The sequence below is a fragment of the Tiliqua scincoides genome, chromosome 5 (genome assembly GCF_035046505.1).
Source record: "Tiliqua scincoides isolate rTilSci1 chromosome 5, rTilSci1.hap2, whole genome shotgun sequence".
Lineage (NCBI taxonomy): Eukaryota > Metazoa > Chordata > Lepidosauria > Squamata > Scincidae > Tiliqua > Tiliqua scincoides.
Window position 1 is genome coordinate 2,722,545 of NC_089825.1, and position 21,068 is coordinate 2,743,612.

Here is a 21,068-nt window from a genome sequence, read left to right on the forward strand (position 1 = left end):
TCCTGTCTTTGGGATTTCTAATCCATTTAGTCACAGATAGCTGTCAAGGACTGTGATTCACATTGGCAGGTTGGGGGTGGGAGGAAAGGGGCTTAACTTCCTGCAGTGCCATTTCATGTAATCCCCCCCCCCGGGTTGTCCCTAAAGCTAATAGCAGCTGGGGACAGCATGCTCAATGGGAACATGGTATGGGGGAAAGTTTTTCTTTTTTTTTGAAAAACAGATACTCCCACTACTGTCTCAGTCTGCATCCCTGCCCTATCCTGCAGTCACTTTTGGTTAAAGTAAATGTGTTGAGAATTCCAGGCACAGGCTTCAAAGGCAGTTCCAGCTGTGTCTAGTTTGGCCCAGAATCATTTTGTATGACTGTCTTAAGAGAAGCGCTTTGGAGCAAGACTCCAGCAGGGGCCTTGAATTTCAGTTCATGTGCGTGAGGTCTGTTGCATGTATTTTTCTGGGCAAGACTCCTACTGGTCTCCTCAGATGCAGGAATACACAGACACCTTTCAACCTAGGTGACAAATGCTGCTGTGTTGAAGAGGCAGCTGACACGTTACATGGCAGCTGCATTTCCCCTAGTTAAGTCTGTGTTTTCCGAAAGTGAACATGGGAGCCTGGAAAGAGCAGGAAGACAGGTCGACACGTGACTGTGCTGGGCAGCTGCTGTCAGTCCAGGCACCTTGGCGCGCACACCTCAGATGTTCAGGGATGCATACCCGCCCTCTGCACTTCATCCATTTAGGGCACTAGGAAATGTCAGGCTGACCGTGGGAATTCTGTTTCTGTATAAAGTGAAGAAATTTTGGGAGCTGAAAATGGGGCTGGGCAGGCAGTTGGCACACAGGGCCTTGCTGAGTTTCATCCTGCTTTGCCATTTGGAGCATCTACCAGGCTCCAGAGCGATTTAGAATGGAGGAGGTGTGCATTAGAAAAAACCCATTGCCACATCATGGTCTGATTCCTGGCAATGACAGGGCTTGGCGGTTCTGCAGACCTGTCCAGAGAAGAGAGAATGTGTCGGGGCAGATGTGTGTATCCCACTGATGCGCTGGGAATTTCCACATCCTGTTTCTTCTGCATGCTCATCAAATGTGAACAGCACTGTAAAAGTTCATACTTCAGGAAGAAAAATGTCTTGCTGTCAGGTGCAAACTCAAGTCTGCTTCCCTTCCCCATCCTGAAGCCTTGATTGGTCCAGAATTGAGAAGGGCTTTTTTGACTATCGGCAAACTTCTCCTTATGCAAGCGAAAAGGCCATCAACTCACTTTAATGTGCAATGACTTCAAGTATTGTCTGCTTCAGTGGTGTTTGGATGTAACCTCCACCCAGAGGAAAGGGTAGGCAAAGAGCTCTCATTTCTCCCAAGTATATCTAACTGGAAAGAAGCTTATTTCTCAGTTGCTCAGTAATTATTTCCCTTTTCTGAATGTGGCTTCAAGGCAGCTTGCCCCGTTCAATCCATTTTCAGTGAGCCAAACTTGAACTGAAATCCACACACGATGTAATTCAGTGGTCCATCAGGCCACTGCAGAATAATAGGACTGTCCATTCAGGCACTAGTTCTTCCAGAACCACTGATGAAGAAATGTTCAGGTCCGTTGCGTACATGTCAAACCTAAGATTGGATGTTTCTCTGGGTGGCACAGCTATTTTGGCTCTTGGGCCAAAGAAAGGTTTTATAACTGCCGTGGTGCACATCTGGGGTCCCCTTGTCTTGCGACAGTTGCTCCTGGGTTGAGCATTAGCTCCTGCAAATGGGCAAATTACCTTCATTTCCCATAGCAAGGGCAGGTACTATATTTGTATTCTTAAGATGCAGTTTCTCTGCAGTGGGTCAAATCCATACCTGTGTGCTGCTGTAGGATTTCTTTACTTCAGGTGTGTAAATGTGGATGTCTCTCTTTCTATATATATATTATATATATATAATGTGTGTGTGTATTGAAGATCTGTGTATATTATAAAGTTGATGTATAATATGGGCATATCTGGATTTTGAATGTGCATGATTTGTCTACATGTGTACATGGCCAAGCTGTGTCTGCAATCATCACCAGTAACCAATCCACCTGCTCCAGGGTACAAATTCATGTTGGTGTTTCTGCACTGCTGAGACTCTTGTAGGCAACAGCCTGGAAACGGAACCTTCCCTCAAAGTGTGGGGTGGTTTTTTTTCAGGCAGATAAAAAATAAAACAAGCTACTGGGATTCTTTCTAGTAATGTTGATAATTCAGTGAGGAAATGGAGGTCGGCACAGCATGAATGAGGGGTAGGGGCTTGTTTTGGGGGCCAAGGTATATGGGTCTGTGAGCCATCTGGCGAAGAAACTCTGCCCCTCCTGCTGCACAGAGTGCCACCCCCTCTAAGGGCTGAGCGAGCAGAGCTTGGGCCGGGTACGCAGCCTTCCTCTGTTTAATGGAGGTGCTAGGAACAGCAAGAAGCTTTGAGAGCTAGAGAGGGAATGAGAATGGACTGTTGCTCCCTGGCACCCAAGTAGAGCCTAGTGAGGCCAGGCCACGTGGCTGGGATGGGTGCTCTTACTAAAGGTTCTTCCCCAGTTCAAGGCTCACTGATGCTCATCTCCCTGCCTGTTGCAATCTGGTTAAACAATATCTAGTGCTGGTCAGGGCCAGCAAATGGTAAGAACATAAGAACAGCCCCACTGGATCAGGCCAGAGGCCCATCTAGTCCAGCTTCCTGTATCTCACAGTGGCCCACCAAATGCCCCAGGGAGCACACCAGATAACAAGAGACCTCATCCTGGTGCCCTCCCCTGCATCTGGCATTCTGACATAACCCATTTCTAAAATCAGGAGGTTGCACATACACATCATGGCTTGTACCCTGTAATGGATTTTTCCTCCAGAAACTTGTCCAATCCCCTTTTAAAGGCATCCAGGCCAGATGGTGGAGTGTTTGATGCTGCAGCATAGTTGGAACTAAGCGGGGGTGGATTTTGTTGGAGCCCAGATAGCAAGAGGAGTCACTGCAGAAGTGCCCCTGGGCTTGCTGGAGGAAGAGTGGGTGGGCTCTCATAAAGGATGAAATTCTGCAGGAGTCCAGTGTGACATTGCACAGGACCACCAATTCTGGAGCACGACAGGAGGGGACCCTTGTGTTAAGTGCTTATGCAAGGAGACCCCCAAGGCCTGGGTCTGCGCTTGCTATTTCTGGCAAAAGTGCAGTTCTTCAAAGCGTGCCCTGCCTTGGCCTCCACCCTGGGGCAGACCAGGAGAGATGGTGGACTCTCGCCAGGCCTTTGCTAGGAAGGACGGCTGCCCCTCCCCCCCCAGCAAGGAGAAGCTCCTGCCTTAAGGCAGACTCGGGAGCGAGGGGTGGTGGGCCTCCTTTGAGTCCATGGCACCTCCGGTGAACTTCTGAGACTGGACGCTCAGAGACAACTCGAGCCGGTCCTCTTGAGCAGGCAGCGCTTCCACTGGTTTGTGGGGTGCACCAAAGGCCCCGAGGGGAGGGGGCTGTGCCGGTTCCCCGCCGTGGCTTGGGTCAGGATTGCCCCCTCCCAGGGTGCCACTTCCCGAGGGGGAAACCATTCTTTGCTTTACCACGGGAGCTCCTCGCTGCAGCAAACAAGACTCTCCCAGTGGCGTAGCCGGGGGGGCGCAGCGCCTTCGGAGCCACTGCGGGCGGGGTGCAAAGCGGAAGCGTCGCTTGCAGGGGGGTTCCGGCGCCCGCAGAGCCGCCGCTTTGCCCCCCTCTAGCTACGCCACCGGCGGGGGCTGCCCGGTTTCCGCGGAAGGCGCGTTCTCCGCCCCGCGGAGCCTGATGCTGCAGGCGGCGTGCAGAGGGCGGGGGGCTTGGCCGGGGAGGACGCGCCGTCCGGCCAGCGCAGGCGGTGATCCAGCGGAGGCGATGCTGCTGCTGCTGCTGCTGGCGGCCCTCGGGGGCCCTGCGGGGGCCGCGTCCCCTCCCGTCCCGGACGGCCCCTCCGGGCTGCCGGCCCCCCGCGACGTGGCCCGCGGCGCCGTGGACGCCTACAACCAGCAGGACGCGGGCAGCCCCGCCGCCTTCCGGCTGCTGAAGATCCGGAGCGCCCAGAGGACGGTGAGGAAGCCCCTTGATCGCCTTGCGCGGGGGTCGCGGCCAGGGAGCCCCCCGAAGAAGAGCCTGGCTGCAGCTCGGCAGGGCGGGGGGAGTGAGGGCGGGGGGCAGGGAAGCAAGCTCACTGGGGCAGGGAACCCTCATGCTTTCCTCCCTCAGGGCCCAATCCTATCCAATTTTCCAGTGCTGGTGTAGCCGTGCTAATGGGGCACGCACTGTATCCTGTGTTGGGGAGGTAGTCACAGAGGCCTCCTCAAGATATGGGAACATTTGTTCCCTTACCTCATTATGGCTGCACTGGTGCTGGAAAGTTGGATAGGATTGGGCCCTATGTCATTTACCTCTGTAAAGCACTAAAGCATTCCTGGTGCCCCATAAATGACAAATAAATGGGAATGCCGTGGTGCATGCAGCCATTGGCCTGGTCAGATGAGCCCTCAGTCGGGCTATCCCTAATACTACTGCTGCAGTATTGCCACCTTTCTCAATGGCCTGGCTCCTGACAGTTAGTTGCACAACAGGCAGCAATCCCCCCCCCCCGCCGCACGCTCACCCAGAAGTTTGCCCCACTCCGTCGTTCTCCCTTTCTCTCAAGACTCCCCTTCTCTGCAATCCTCGGTTGCCTAAAAGTCTCCGGTTGCTCCATAGCTACTCCCACTTTTGACCATTCCTCCTTCCTCTTCTCCCCTTTTGTTTTCACTCCTACTGCCAAAAATGCAATTGTAAGCTTCTCGGGGCAGGGAACTCTCTCTTCTTCTGACTTTGTCAAGCAGATGTATGGGTTGTAAGTCATAACAAGTAAAGAGGTCATAATAAGGTTCTGTTTTCTTTCCTTTGGCCTGTAACAAAGAGGTTTGACTGGGGAGTTCATTTCAGCCTGAACTTCACTATCAAGGAGACCACCTGTCGAAAAACATCCAGTTACAGGATTGGGAGCTGCAAATACAAGCCCAGTGGGGTAAGTGGGCGGATATCCCCTCAGTCTAAGCTACACATTCCAAGCTTTGTTTCTTACAGGAGTTGGTTTCCAGACCCCTTGCCCTCCTCTGAATCCCCTCCAGCTTATCTCAGTGACCTCCTTAAAACCTGGTGCCCAAAACTGGATGCAGGATTCCCAGGGAGGCCTGACTAGTGCAGCAGAGAGCGGAGCTCTTGATCCGGACTCTGTGCCTCTGCAAATGCAACCCAGGAAGACATTTGCTACATTTGCGGCTGCATCACACCGTTGGCAAATGCACCATTAGAAAGACGCACCAAAGAATTGAGGAACGTGGCGTGTCTGTAGGCAGCAGGTCACAAAGCAGATCCCCAGATGACGACTGCAGAGTGCAAGTGGGCTCCTGTGGGTGTAGATGGTCCTTCGGGTCCCCAGGTCCCAAGTCATGTGGGATTTGAGAGGTCATAATCGCACTGAGCTCAGATGTCACCTGGAAGCCAGTAAAGATCGACAAGTTCCAGAGAGCGTCCTGGGCACATGCTCAGGGCCAGTTGTAGCTTCTGAACTGTCTTCAGCCCTGGGCAGCCCTATGCAGAGTGTGCCCCAGGAGTTCAAGTGGCAGGTGGCTGGGGTGTGGATTGTTATGGCCGTGACTGCCTTCTTCAGAAAGGGTCGCAGTTGGCACTGCAGCCACTCCTGACAGCAGTCTCTAATTTGAGGTGCAAGGCCTAGTCCAGGAGTTTGCAGACTCACTCCTTGAAAGAGAGCACAGCTCCATTCAAATTGGACAGTCCTCACTCAGCCCTCCTGCTAAACGACAGCACCTCTGTCTTGCCTGGATTAAGTCTCCCAGTGGCCAGATCAGGACATCCACAGCTTCCCCAGTGCCAGGTGGAAATGCAAAGTGGAGTTAGGTGGGTGCCATTGGAATATTGATGACCCCACATTCCAAACCTTTGAGCACCCTCTCCCAGGGGTTTCACACAGATGTTAAATGGCAGGGGGCCCTCCTGGGGCTACATTCTGAAAGCCTGAGCAGAAGGCTCCCAAACCCCTTTCTGGGCAAGTAGGGGTGGAGCCACTATAATAATGTGCCCCCTCCCCCCCCCCAACCAGACAGCCCAGAAAAATACCACCGTCACTCTCAGTATCCGGAGCTTGAGGTGTACTTGAAGGCACAGGTACAAGGTCTATCTATGGATCATTTTAAAAAGAGGGGAACAGAATTTGGGCACCACTTCAGCTTGAGTAGAAGGGCACGTGAGAGGTGGGGGGAGATTCAGCAAGAATTAAAGTGTGTAGAGAAGGGACAAGGGAATGCGTGTTCCCAAAGCTTTGGCTGCGTATTTAAAAGTCTCTTTCCCCTCCAGCGGATAAGGGATTGTTCTGCCGAAGTGTCTGTTCTCAGCCTTGTGGATGATGCTCCTTTGACATCTGTGCAGTGCAACCCAGTGCAGGTGAGTCTTTTGCCAGCTGGACTGGGGAAATAAGTGAGTTTGGTGGTGGTCATTTCGCATATCCATATTGTTGATCATGGCTTGCCTGCAGACTTTGGGATTCCTGAATTCTGGGCTGAGAATGTGAGCCAGTATCATGCAGGAGGACTGTAACTTTTCTTTTTCTTGGTAGAACTCCCAAAATGTGTGCAATTAAACTACGGACAGACATTCAACAGGTGCAACCTCATACAATTACCTGGGAAAAACTTCACTTGTTGAATTCTGTCTAACCTCAGTAGCTGAGGGCATGAGAATCCCCCTCTTCCCACATCTGACTCTCACAATGCAATGTTTTTGTGGACTGTTTGGAGATTCAGATCCAGCCTCATCACAGCCTCCTTTCCATGACTTTTGTTTAAAAAATGTTTAAGAGCCCCCCTTCCACTATCCACTGATTAACAGCAGCCTGATACAAACAGACTGCTTAGCACCAGTGGAAAGGCCTGGAGCAGAATTCTGGGCAAATGGTTCTGCGTGGTCTTCAGTGGCAGAGCCACAAAATGCACTTTTCAGCAATATAGTCTTGATGTAGCCAGTGCTTGGAGAATGGTAGCCAGGAGTGCTTGATCCAGGAAAGGATGCACTTGGTGTGTGTGCCTAAACTGGGCAGGGGTGCTCAGGTGACGGTCTCTGCCTGAACATCCGGGCCCAGCACTGATCCCAGGAGCACTGCCAGGCTGTGAGCCTGAGCCTCCAAGGGGAGCACAACCCCAGCTAGAACAAGTTGGTTATCCACAACCTGGGTCCCAGGTCTCCTGACTGACAGCCCAGTCCTATCCATACTTTGCTGGGAGTAAGCCCCATTGACTCCTATGGGACTTATTCCTGAGTAGACATGCATAGGATTGGGCTGTGAGGCTACAATCCTACACACTTGCCTGGGAGTAAGTCCCACTGAATTCAGTGACACTTACCTCTAAGTAGACGTGCATAGGATTGTGCTATAACAGGACCTTTGTCCTACCTGGATTTAACTTCAGCATGTTCACGCTCATCCACCCTGACCTCAGACAATGACTCAGGACTTCCCCAGCCAACAGTGGCTTGGCTTGGCTTCTGGGAGATGTTAGCCTGCTGTGACAGTTCTACACTTCAGGATCCCTCCCCAAGATCTTTGAAGTGATATCTCTGAGCAGGGCTGGATGCATGTGGTCCCCAGTGCCTGTGTATTTGATTGCAGGTCTGTGAGCATCCTGCAGTACTCAGCTCGCTATTTCATGCCCTGCAGCTGCTAAGGTATATTTGGAGCAGAGAGAGCATGTTTCTAGCACATCCAGCACTGAACACATCCAACTGTTACCTTGCACATGCCTGATCTTGTCTGATCTTGGAAGCTAAGCAGGGTTAGGCCTGGTTGGTACTTGGATGGGAGACCGCCTGGGAATACTGGGTGCTGTAGGCTTATACCATAGTCTTTCGAGACTGAAGGTTGCCAACCATCTCCCTATACTGAACACTATCTCCCGATCTTGTCTGATCTTGGAAGCTAAGCAGGGTCAGGCCTGGTTGGTACTTGGATGGGAGACTGCCTGGGAATACCAGGTGTTGCAGGCTTATACCATAGTCTTTCGAGACTGAAGGTTGCCAACCATCTCCCTATACTGAACACTATCTCCCAGTCTTGTCTGATCTCGGAAGCTAAGCAGGGTTAGGCCTGGTTAGCACTTGGATGGGAGACCGCCTGGGAATACCAGGTGCTGCAGGCTTATACCATAGTCTTTCGAGACTGAAGGTTGCCAACCAGCACTGAAAGAACACCCACCTTTTTGGCTCTCAAGTCAGTGGAGGACAGGCAGACTGCACAAACGTGCCAAAGGCTGCCTGTACAGGACAGGCTGAAGAGCCTTCAGCATTGCAGAACCATGGGAGGAGAGGGGCAGTGATCCTTGGAATGGGCAGAGGGCCATGACAAGCTTGGCCCTGTTCTCATCTGCGAAATCTGGAAAGTACGTAGAAGAGAGGAGAGTGCGCTTCCCTCCCCGCTGAGCACCAATGGAGAATCCCGCGCATAAGGTGTGTGGGGTGGGGACTTTCCAATCAAAGGCTGATGTCTCCATCCAGACTTCAGTCCCAACCATGTTTCTTCTTTAAGCCACTGCGTATTGAACAGACACCTGAGAAGCTGCTCACCCTTCCTCTTCTGTCCCTTCTCAATTTTAGCGAGGAAGCAGCCCCGGCAGCAGGAACGCAAAGCCCAACTCGAGGCCACAGGCAGCAGGGATGGCCTCACCCAGCGTGCACGTGGAGCATTACTTCCCCTCATCCTATTCCACTGCGGCCCTGATGGCCGTCGAAGGAGAGTGACGGCCATGCTGTGCTCCTCAGAACAAGGGGCCCCTTTCAGAACCTGCCAGAACCTGCGCACAGGAGTCTTGCTGGAGAGGCCCTTTGGGTTTTGTGAATATTTGGCATGTGCTCCCCAAATTGGTAGGACACTGTCGTCCTCTCACCATGTCAAGGTGTAATTAGTGTCCTGACACGCACCTGGTTTTTCTGGGGAAGCAGTTTAGTGAAATTCTGTATCTATCCTGCTGCACCATGAAGAACTTCAGTCCCTCCATTCTATCTGACAAGGGTACCGTTCAGCCTTTCCTTCTTGGCTGCAGGCAGGCGAGACTTTCCTGGACCTTTTAGGACTGTTTTGGAGTTCACAGTTCCTGCACAAACCTCCTCAGAATGTTTTTCTTAACCTAGTGGCAAAACCACAGCAGTGTTTCCAAAGTGATCTGGGGGCTAAAGGGGGGGGCGGCAACTTCTAAACAGGAAGCTGTGCAAGCCAAAAAATTATAGCACGTGTCCCACTCGGGAGGACAGCCATGCTCCACTCCCACTTCCTCCTCCTGAATTTGGCCAAGCAGTTCAGGAAGCATCCGCCTAGTGTAGTCCATGCATTGTAGTCCTGTTCCCAACTTGAAAGCTCACTTTCAGTCTTTCCCAACTAAAGCCTGGCCTGGCCTCCCAGCTTGTCAGAGTGACTCAGTGAATGAATAAGGTTGGGCTTGTGCAATATTGTGGCAGAAGCAGGTTTTTGCTTAGCATTTTGCTTTCCAGCTGACAGTAAACAGTATGTTTCAAAACATCCTTCCTGCAGATGGGAAATTGCTTGTGCCTCTTTCAGGACTCTTCCTTTGCTTCTGCTTTATAAGGCTGCTAGCTTGGTTTGCGGATCACGAGCATGTTTGTATTCTTGAATTCAACATGGCAGGTCAGTCAGGAGACCCTTTCCAAAAAACCAAGTACAAGTGTGGGCTTCACAGAGAACCGCAAAGCTGGTTGTCTCCCACTGTTTTGCACAAGACTCTGAAAACACACATTCTAATCGGAATTGGATGAGCTGTCAGGAGCTGCTGAAATTAGGGCAATCCAAGAGGCCTGGCCCGTCATGGATTGGACCAATGCCAGCAATCCTGGGACCTTTTGTGTCCAGAGGCAGTCTCTGCCCTGGAGTACCTGGGGTTCCACTGAGTCATGGAGGTGGCCATCAGCTTCATGATCACAGGCAACTTTTGGGGCACATCTGGGTTTGCCCCGCTTGAACACAGACCGCTGGCCCAAGGGGGCTTCTACCTTAGCCTGCCAAGGCAGCTCTTCATGTCCTTCAAACACTTTGCCATTTCTGTTTCATTTCCAGAAAAAAAAACTGTCATAGGGGTTAAGACAGGAGAATGTTTGAGTTGTGTTAGTATCTGTCACATAAAAGCAATGGAAAACCGATGCTTCTGAGATCCAGGGCTGGCCTTGCCCTGACCTGAAATGGAGTGGCCCCCTTGGAGGGGCAGCAAATGGATGAACCCCCAGACTATCTGCTTGCCACCCTCCCCAGCCTGTCACTCCTCTGGGGGCTCTGATCATCTTCTGACTTGCTAGGTTTCTGTGCTACTCCTATTCAAAGAGAAGCAGCACAGAGCAAGCTCCATAGCGCACTACTCATAAGTAAAGGGAAGAAGGGAGCACACCTGCCCACCTTCCCTTCCCCTTTCCTCATCTATGCAGACTGCACCAGCATGCTGTGGCGGCATTTAGGGGGGTGCAGGCAGTGCAGGGGCACATATTCTGAAGTTTTAAAAAAATTCTGAAACAGATCGTATTGTGAAAAATGAGACTTTTGAAAACAAGAACTTTTATGACCCAGTGAGGAAAGATAGATAAAGGTGTGGCATCGCTAAGCAAAAGTGCAGACCTTCTAAATACGGAGGGATGTAGCTTCAGTTTTCAAAATGGGAAAATCTTGGTTTTGCCTAAATGTACATCCACTTTGGATCACTTTGAATCTGAAACAGAGACGCCTACATTGGCTCGGTCATGTCGTGAGAATGGATGATGGCCGTATCCCAAAGGATCTCCTCTATGGAGAACTCGTGCAAGGAAAGCGCCCTACAGGTAGACCACAGCTGCGATACAAGGACATCTGCAAGAGGGATCTGAAGGCCTTAGGAGTGGACCTCAACAAGTGGGAAACCCTGGCCTCTGAGCGGCCCGCTTGGAGGCAGGCTGTGCAGCATGGCCTTTCCCAGTTTGAAGAGACACTTTGCCAACAGTCTGAGGCTAAGAGGCAAAGAAGGAAGGCCCATAGCCAGGGAGACAGACCAGGGACAGACTGCACTTGCTCCTGGTGTAGAAGGGATTGTCACTCCCAAATTGGCCTTTTCAGCCACACTAGATGCTGTTCCAGAACCACCATTCAGAGCGCGTAACCATAGTCTTTCGAGACTGAGGGTTGCCAACATGTTTGGATCATCTGAACACCTCTTGGTGGAGAGGTCAATTGGGATGCCAAACCATAGAGAAGAAGCCCCTCCGCTTGATAGCTTCAAGCTTGTGATGGCTGTCCCTGTCTCAGAGAATTCACCCTCCGTTGGTGGTGTGTGCCTGCATGCCTGCCTCCAGGTCAGGACTCCTTCAGTATCCAGCAACAACCCCTGCTTTCTACCACCTTGGCTTTCTCCCCCTTAAGACCTTTATACTGTGCCATTAAAACATCACCAATTTTTCCTTGGCAAAAAAGATTCTTTTACAAACAGTTTCCTGTTTCTTCTGCTTCCCCTTCTCTCCCCATCTGCGGTCTTGCCCATTCCCCAGCAGACTCTCCAGTTTACTCTTCTTGTTTCCAGAGCAATTCCAGATTCCCTAGTTAGGTTCTAGATTGTGTGATTTTGTGCACATGGGAATACTTTTGCTCACATGCATAATGTTTTGGTATAATCATACTCACCCACAAAGTGGTAGTTACAATCGTTAGTTACTTTAGAATTGTATCTTTATTCAGTACATTGGTTTTTATATTCTATATTACCGCTTATAATCATTACACATTTTTTTTAAAACAATAAATTAGTTGTTTGGAACTGAGTGGACTGTGAGTGACATTCTGTTCACCTCTTATTCCTCTGGTGGCAGCTAGCAGGTGTTGCACTGTGAGCAAACTACACACATGTTTGGGGATGCGCAAAAGTGCACACGGCATGTGTTCTCACAGCACGCATTTTATCAGGTTCCCCACAGTTCTGTCTTGGAACTGAGGCTTTCTAACTTGTTCATAGATGATCCAGAGTAAGCAGCCACCAGGATGATGCCCTTGGGGACCAGCAGCACCTTCTTTCTTCAGGCCCTCTGTACATTTCCATTGCGGCCATGGCCCCTCTGTGCAATTAAGGAGCGGCTTCCAGGCCGAAATAATTTGTTCTTGATTTTCTGGATGAAATTGCCAGTGGCATTCCTTCTGACACGGATGCGCTAAAGGGAGAGAGGGGGAATAAGGTCAGGCTTTATAATCATCATGTAAACGATACAATACTTTCAATATCTTTCTGGCCCCACATGGAAAAAAGACATGCAGGCTCCATGAGCACCAACATTCAGGCTCACCCCTTTGTCTGGGGGAATTCCAGGCGACCCCCTGCATGTAGTTTATCAGCACACATAGAGAGATGGTTCAGATGAAAGTACTCCCCCCACATGATTCCAGAAAACACCCCTGAAGAGGCAAGGAGGTGCCAGGACCTGTGCACACAAGTCTTTTGCAGTGTGGGTTCAGTTCGGGGTTGGCAATGTTTCCTGAACCAGGGATGTGACAGGTGGCCCATGGAGGCCGGCAGGAGGCCCATGATAAGAAGGTCTTCTCCTATTTTCACTTCTGGAGTTGCTTACCGCTGAATCTTCATGTTCGCAGTGGAATTCGGCAGCCCTTTGCTGGACAGAGAATGTTCCGTAGCACTCCTCCACCACCTGTCAGGGAGAAGAGGAAGAGCACATGGCCACTGAGTCCCTGAACTTATTCTGTCAGTTTTTCTGAAAGTAGAAGAAAGAGGGAGAACACCTCCCCTTGTAGCACCAACACAGCTGCCTGTCAAAATTCTGAGGGTTGTGGAAGGGGGCATGAAACTCTGGGCTCCTGCACTCTGCTGTGCAGCAGGACCTTGAATTCACCAGCTCCATCCTGCCACCAGAGCTGCCAAATTTTACGGCTCCCAACTAAGCATGGCCAGCCTTCCTCGGCAGCTGTGGTGGCCACATGTTCAAGGTCAGGCTTCGATGCACGAATAGGAAGTCGGTGATTTTTGCAGAGCCAACATCAACTGACAGAACAGATGATGGTACAACTCTGGGGTTCTCCCCAAGGAAGCCCTGGCACCCAGCCAACAGGAGTGTGATCAGCTTTTCTGTTCCTCTCCTGAGGCTCTATTCCCCCTTTCCTCAGTCGGATGGTTTCTGACAACAAAGGCAGCAAAGCAGGCCATGCTGGTCTTGTTCTGGCCAGTTGGCAGCCATCCCCATACCACCAATGCAATTGGCACAGTCCAAGTGGTATCTGGGAAGGAGCAGCACATGGGAGTGTCCTGGCCCTCGAACATGGAGAAACATTGGCCCACTGCAAAAACATGGACATGCTACAGGGTGACAATGTGACACACCAATATGACTGTAATTCTTGCCCTCCTGCACAAACCTCAGTGAAACAGTCCAAGAGCATTCCTGTCTGTTTCAGTGGGCTGTTTGCAGGCAAACGTCCCAGGGGCTCACATGAGTTTGTTCCCCAGTGCTCTGCTCTTGTTGTATGGGAGCATACTTCTCCTGTATGGGGAAGGGGGGAGGAGGAGAGAGAACTCACCCCATCATCCTTGAAGTTGCAGCGTTCCAGACTCAGCCCTACAGAAGTTGGGCAGGTGGTCTCCTTCATGGTGAAGTGCACCTTCTGATTCACTTGACTCCAGGGATCCTAGGAAGAGAAACATCCCAAACATATTCCAGATGAGTTCTGGGAGCTGTGTCTTTCAAGTCCTTGGTCTAGATAAGTTTGAGAACATCATGCCAGGGGGAAATCTCCCAGTTTGTCCTGTGCTGTTTGTCCTTCACTGGCCCGTTGTCAGAACTGAGCCACGTTCACTTGACAGAGGAAAACTGACCTTGTGAGACACTGGCTGACTTTTCCCAGGCCATGTAACGTGACTGAGCTGGAACCTGAATCCAGGACCAAGTGCAGCACCACCTATTGGCTCTGATAAGCCTTTCCTATCATGCACTTACCCATTCTGGCTGGGGCTTGGCTTCCAGGAGCCGGAAAGCAAAGCCCGTCTCCAGTTCTCGATTGTAGAGGTCAACAGCCAAGGAGAGGGCCTCCTCATAGCTGACAGCCTTTTGTGGAGGAGCCAGCGCCGTGGCTGCCACCACAATGCCAAGCAGCAGCAGGGTTCTCTGGGGACAGCTCTCCATCCTCAGTGGCTGTGAGAGCAGACGTGATGTTTCCAGTCTGAGGAAGGCCCCTCTTATACAGTCCCTTGCCCCGGTAGTCAGGACCAGGTGCATGTGTGACTCAGGAGATGAACCCTCACACGCACTGTCCTCAGGGATTTCCCTCTGCGGGTCCTCCCCCTGCCCCGCAGTGCTGACAAAATGCTTAAGGGACCACATGCCAGAACAGCCTGGGGCAGAACTTCCTCATTTTCTGCTGACTCTGGCTAAAAAGAAAGCCTATTCATCCAGACACCGAGAAAGTGGGTGTAACTTCGGAGATGAAGCAACACATTTCTTCAGCGCCCAGGCCCATTTCTTCACCGCAGATGGATCTTTGTGTTCTCAAGCCAAGAAAGAATCGAGGAACCAAAATGAAGTCTGCTTGTTTTGATTTGCCACACCAAGTTCCCTTTGCAGCGAATGATACCATTGCCCAGCAGAGCTCCTCCGCCAGCTGCATGGGGTCAAAAAGTGCCAGTGGGGTATGGGGAGGGAGGAACGGAGAGCACTCTCAGGATTCGTCCCACACCCTGCACTGGTGGATCATTCCCTTTGCAGGTGAGCAGCTGTCACTTAAAATGAAGTCAGTGGGAAGGCTGCCCCCACCTCGTCCCTCGACTCCCACAACAGACTGTTCAAACCCCCAAGGGGGCCGCCCAGTGGCTCCCTCCTTTGCCCTTGCAAGGCAGAGAAACTGGGGCTTGCTTTGATAGCCCTTCCCTTCCTACTCCACACAGACCCATCTCCTCCCAAGGGGATAAATACACAAGTTGTGGAGCAAGAAGGCGCCATAAACACAGGAGAGCTCTCCTGGTGTGTGGCTGAAGGTGATGAGCAGAGAGCAGAGCCCTCTCTGGAGGGGGGCACAAAATCCTCCACTTAGGCTTTTTCAGAATCCAAGTCAAAGATACATGGAGAAGACGGAACAGAAACTGGAGATGGTACCAGAGCAACTCCAGACTTCTAGTGGGCAAGGCCTTCCCTATGACCATGTGAAGAGACAACTCAGTAAGCAGAAGCTCCAGACACAGACCCCGTGAGGACTGGGGAGCTGGCCAGGGGAGGGAGAATGGAATGGCAGGCACATCGTGGCCCCATTCTCAATCAGCAGGGATTCCTGTCGGCCATTATAGATACCGTCAATTCCAGTGGCGACCCCACCTCCTCCCAAGATGAGCATCTTGCTCAACTTTTTGCAGGAACCAGGCAGCAGGAACTTCCCCCATGCCAAGTGAACCACCAGCTGGGCACACAGCAGCCACGGACAGTGATCAGTGGGAAGCAAGCAGTCCTTTTGTAGGGTTGCCCTCCTTCTTTTTTGTCAGACTCCCAGGCCTTTCCAGGGTGCCAGGCAGACAGTAGAATGTAAGGTACTACAGTAACCTACATGGAGATACTGAGATGGGGAAGATGTGGTGGGGGAGGATGTGGTGACTGCATCTGGCCTGGACGCCTTTAAAAAGGGATTGGACAAGTTTCTGGAGGAAAAATCCATTACGGGGTACAAGCCATGATGTGTATGCGCAACCTCCTGATTTTAGAAATGGGCTATGTCAGAATGCCAGATGCAAGGGAGGGCATCAGGATGAGGTCTCTTGTTATCTGGTTTGCTCCCTGGGGCATTTGGTGGGCCGCTGTGAGATACAGGAAGCTGGACTAGATGGGCCTATGGCCTGATCCAGTGGGGCTGTTCTTATGTTCTTATGAAGACTCTCTGCCTGTCATACAGCTGTCAGAGGCTTCATGAGCAGATGGTCTGGCCACCCCATTTCTGCAGTGTAGTTTGCAGAATCCACTCCACCAGTGATTTTGCCTCAGGTCAACAGCTGTGCCTGGAGTGCTTTTGACTCATTCCACCTGGCCTGCCAGCTGCACTCTGCTGGAATCTGAGACCTCAGCGCCAACTTTTTTGATTTGACTGCTGTGGTGCATTCTGTGCAGGCTGCCCATGAAGATGCGCTTCGAACACTGTAGCCCAGTGGGTGATAGCTGCAGGCCATGCTGCTATTATCTGAGGTGCATCTGGTGGGAATGCAGGGGAGGGTTTTCTCCATAGCACCATCAGGGCTGTGGAACTCTGCGCCACAGGATATTCACCTAGCATGTTTTCCTTTCTGTCTTTGCACTGCTTTCTTGAAACTTTTTGTGTAAGCAGGGGTTTAACTGGCTGTTCTGATCTGGTGTGGATTTTACACTGTGTATCTGCCATCTCTAGATTCTCCATCAGTTTCTGTTTGAGTTTTCTGTAAAGTGGTTTATGACTGCTTTATTTTTTATTTTTTGAAATCTAATTTTGTTAGCCACTTTGAGGGCTTGTTTAAGGAGAAAGGTGGGTTTAAAAATAACCATTAAAAATAAAATAAGATGGTACAGTTATAATTCACCTGTGCGGAACGAAGGATTGGAGGTCCCAATGACCAATCCAAGTGCTGTCTTTTGCCGAGAAAGCCTGCCACAGCCTGGGCCCCCGGCCTGAGACCCTGCACGCAGCTGCCCTGGACAGAACATGCCCTTCCCTCCTCTCCTGCAAGGAGCTCCGACTGCTGCCCGGAGTTCTTCCATTTTACCCTCACAATAACCCTCCAAGGTAGATTAAGGTGAGAGATGGTGACGGACCCAAGACACACTGTGAGCCCCATATGAACCTTCCTAAAATTTAAGATTGGTTGGGGAGGCTCAGCTTCCAGTTCCAGCTTCTTCTGAGTCTCTGCAGGACCTTCTCCACCCCTGTGCTGGACCTTCGGAAAGTCTTCCTGTGGGCTCAGGGCTCTCCTCTTTTGAGGCTTTGCAAGAAGGTCAAAAGTTTTCTTTCTTTAGCTTGTTGTTTGTCACAATTGCTGTCCTTTTTAATGGTTTACATATAATTCCGTTTTTGTCCTGCATTTGTGCTGATGGTCACTTAACTGTGTGATGCTCTGCTTTGGGGGCGTTTGCTGAAGAGCAGTAGAGCAACTTGGCAAAAGTCTTGTTGAGTGAACATGTTGGGAAAACTCTCCCCTTGGGACTCACTTCCTCTTTCTTCCCAGCCGGACAGGGGGCAGTGAGAGCACCGCTGTCAGCCCAACAGAATTAGCATGAGTGAGGACAAGAGAGGCTGGATTCAAACAACAGAATCATTTATTGGGAAGGCAAGAACAAGCTCTGAAAATAGCCAGGGCAGCCTCTGCAAGGGCTGCACAGCAAACAGGAGTGAACTGAAGAAGATGCATCTGCCCCCTCCAGGCACCCACCCCTTGCAGGTGAAATTCCTCCAGCCAGCAGGACCAGAAGAAACCTGACACCGCCTCCCTGGCACTACCACCCCCTTGCCCCTCTCTCCTCATCCCATGGGTCTACCACCAGGCCCCTGTGGAAGGTGGACAGGGTGTGGGGCAAAAATACGCTTCAGTCCCTTCTTGATCGCCTTCTTGAGCTTCCTCTTGAGTTTGCGAAAGCCGCCCCTCCGAACACGGATGTGCTAGAGATTGAGAAAGACAGAGCAGGAGAAAGAAGTGGGTCAGTTGGACGCCTGGGGCCTGTGTTTGCAAGCAGCTTCAAAGACTGAGCAAAATACAAGGGACCTGCCTTGATGGTACTGAGCTGTGAATGGGCCATGCAGCTTGGTGCAATCTACCTGACAGCTGGGAGCTCTCTGGTTGGAGACACACACACACCCCAATTCGCAGCCCCTTACAGTATAGAGCAGTGTCCTTCAATCTTGGGGTCAGGACACAAATGGGATCACGAAGCCTCAGTTGTGGGGTTGTGGCAACATCCAGGAATGAAAAAGGTTGAAGTCCACTGGACGGGGGGGGGGGGGCAATCTGGTGTGCTTTTGCACATGTGAGTACTGCAAAAAAATCTAGGTACTAGGAAGACAGAGGCAACAATGCCTTTCCCTTATCTTCAGTGACATTTCCGCTGCCCAGGTTCACTTATGGATAAACTTACCTCTTCAGCTGTGGTGTCACAATCCAGCTGGATAACATGCGCCCCTTGCTCGACCGCCAAGGTGCCAGAGCACGTCTGCACTCGCTGTGGGAGAGAAGAGGACAAAGCAGCCACTCAGGGGTTTGCCTTGCTTAGCTCCATGTCACCAGCTGATTTCTGCTGACCAAAGCCAGGTCCTCCTGGCACTCGAGGTGGCATGCAAAAGGCTGCCTCCCCTCCCACACCCTGGGCTGAAGAAGAAAGAGAGGGGCAGAGAGGAAGTGGGAGGATAGGTCTGTGAAGCCGGGCAAGGGCATCTCCAGCCCTCAAGCCCACCACCCCTTTCCTCCACACTTCCTCTTCTGCTCCCCCCCCTCTTTTCCAATACATGGAGGAGGAGGAGTGGAGGAGGGCAGGCAGGCAAAGGTGGGGGGCACCCCCTGCCAGCCTACTGCCCAATTGCTTCTGCCAACCTCCTGGATGGACTGGACCTGATAAAGGTGCAAGAGTTTGCCAGGCTGGTTTTGTTCTGCTAGTTGGCCACAGTCCCCTATAAACACACACACACTCGCATATCGGTGTGCACAACCATATCAGGTGCTTCAGAAGCAGTTGCATCTATTATCTTCCTGATCCTCATGCATATAAGGCAGACCTTGACTTGCATTGCTTTGCTCTCTCAACCACTTTCAATTATAGTCACATTTCAAATTTTGTCCGTGTGCTTTTCTCTTTCATATTTCATCCAACCGTCCATGGCATTCAGTGATCTGCTTATGCGCATTTTCCTTTTATTTCTGCTCATTTAGATTTTGCACTCATTCAAATGTGTTCTATAGTTTGTTACTTATGTTTTTCACTGGCCAGAATAAATTTGCAAGCTAAATAAGGCTCTGCTTTGAGATTCATCCATTTTTGACTTTTGTCCCTGACCAGGTGCAACTGCAAGGGATTGCTCCATATAGTTTGAGGTACACTATACACCTCTTGACTTCTGTTCCAGAGCAGGGCTTGTGTCCCATCTTGGGTTGCATTGGTCTGCTTCCCACCACTCTACTGCTCTTTGTTGCGTCAAGTGCCACCTGAGACCACCGTTTCACCTTTTCAGTGTCACCTCTGGCTCTACAAGAGGACCCTATTCCAAGGTGGGCGAGAGAGAGAGAGAGAGAGAGAGAGAGAGAGAGAGAGAGAGAGAGAGAGAGAGCTCACCCCGTTGTCCATGAAGCCACATTCTTGCAGACTGGGAAGTTCTTTGGCTGGGCAAGTGGTCTCTTTCACTGTGAATTCCAACTCCTGAACCCCTTGACTCAAAGGATTCTAATAATAATAAAAAATACTGTAGTTAGCACTCGCAGAGCCCTTCACATGAATTACCTTCAAGTAATCTTTACAATAACCTTGTAAGCTAAGTATTATTAACCCCATAATGCAGATGGGAAAGGCTGAGCTTGAGAGCCCTGCCTTTCCAAAGGCCACCAGTTCACAGCAGAGCTGAGATTTGAACTAGGGAAAATCTGATTCACAGTTCAGTCTCTTTGAGCATAACCTAAAGAATGTGCAAGGAATGTTTGCCCCCCAATTTTTAGTAATTTTCTTTAAATTAATAAGTTTATTGTGAATTTTATTTCATTCTAATTGTTATTTATTAAATTAATATGGATGCAGAATGGCACCAAACAAGGGCAGGGTGGTCTAGGGAGCATTCAGCTCTTAAACACCCCGCCCCCCATTATAAATTGTCTTACAGTTCCTTTAGTATCTCAAAATTGCTTTTTGGTCAACAGGCACTAGCTGTTCTATTAGTCCTGTGAAAAGACAAGAGAGTCTCTGATCAGGTGTAGAGTGCAACTCTTTCTCGTCAGACAAGCATCAACTGTGGCTGGACTTTATTTTTTCTTTTCAACAAAAGTCCTTGTGGTCCACCCATGTGTGTTAAATTTATAGAGCAAGAATGCACACCTGGGAAATTGTAGTGGTTAAGGCATGTCTAATTTGCACTCTTCCTTCAGAATGTAAGACAGGGCCGTACTGGTTGTCAGATCTATTTACTTTCATTTATATCCAGCTTTTCAGTAATAAAACAGCTCACAACAATGGCATAGCTAGAGGGGGAGCCAGCACCACGTTTTGCAGGGAGCGTCACCAGAGTGTGCAAGCAGCCCCCCCCCTCCCCTTCTGAGCCATTCTGGGCAGGGGAAGCAAAACAGAGGTGAATGTTTTGCTCCTCTGCCTGGAATGGCTCTGAAGGGGAGGGGGAGGGCTTGCATGCAGTTTGCATGCTGCGGTGAGGCTCCCTGCAAAACTTAGTGCTTTGCAACTCCTCTAGCTATGCCACTGGCTTCCTCATCTGTGGGAGTAAGCCTCGTCTCAGAAAGGAGGGAGTCAGTTGTCTTTCTATCTTTAAAAAACAATTACACAGCCTTTCCTCTCTGGATGGAGAGCCCAAAGCCACTTACAATTGGGGCAGTGGTATCCGTAAAAGAGCAATAAAACACACCTGTAAGACCAGTCAAATAATAAAACAATAGAACAATGAACAACAGTGAAAAACCCACTGACTGACTTTTCCCGGGTCTTGAAACATGGCTGAGCTGGAACTCAAAGCCAGGACCAACACTACCTGTTGGCTCTGACAACCAGTTCCCAACATGCACATACCCACTCTGGCTGGGGCTTGGCTTCCAGGAGCCGGAAAGCAAAGCCCGTCTCCGACTCTTGATTGTAGAGGTCAACAGCCAAGGTGAGAGCCTCCTCGTAGCTCACTGCCTCTCGTGGAGGAGCCAGCGCCGTGGCTGCCACCACAATACCAAGCAGCAGAAGGGCTCGCCAGGGATAGCTCTCCATCCTCAGTGGCAGATGTGATGTTTCCACCCCAAGAAAGGCCCCTCTTATATGTTGCCTTGCCTAAGTATTCAGGACCAGGCGCACATG

At 50.8% G+C, this 21,068-nt stretch overlaps 2 protein-coding genes across 2 annotated transcripts; one reads left to right on the plus strand and one right to left on the minus strand.

Annotated features, from left to right (window-relative positions):
* The first annotated feature begins 3,351 nt into the window (after nucleotides 1-3,351).
* On the plus strand, nucleotides 3,352-11,846 carry LOC136654196 (cathelicidin-2-like). The gene is made up of 4 exons (XM_066631120.1): nucleotides 3,352-4,064; nucleotides 4,912-5,019; nucleotides 6,369-6,455; nucleotides 8,658-11,846. The coding sequence occupies exons 1-4, from the start codon at nucleotides 3,786-3,788 to the stop codon at nucleotides 8,799-8,801; spliced, it is 618 nt and encodes a 205-aa protein (XP_066487217.1). The 5' UTR covers nucleotides 3,352-3,785; the 3' UTR covers nucleotides 8,802-11,846.
* LOC136651224 (uncharacterized) lies at nucleotides 11,737-20,994 on the minus strand. Its single transcript, XM_066627422.1, has 8 exons — nucleotides 20,796-20,994; nucleotides 19,347-19,454; nucleotides 18,159-18,242; nucleotides 17,551-17,685; nucleotides 14,022-14,390; nucleotides 13,606-13,713; nucleotides 12,645-12,722; nucleotides 11,737-12,230 (listed from the first exon to the last, which is right to left on the minus strand). The coding sequence occupies exons 1-8, from the start codon at nucleotides 20,979-20,981 to the stop codon at nucleotides 12,099-12,101; spliced, it is 1,200 nt and encodes a 399-aa protein (XP_066483519.1). The 5' UTR covers nucleotides 20,982-20,994; the 3' UTR covers nucleotides 11,737-12,098.
* Between the last annotated feature and the right edge of the window lie 74 nt (nucleotides 20,995-21,068).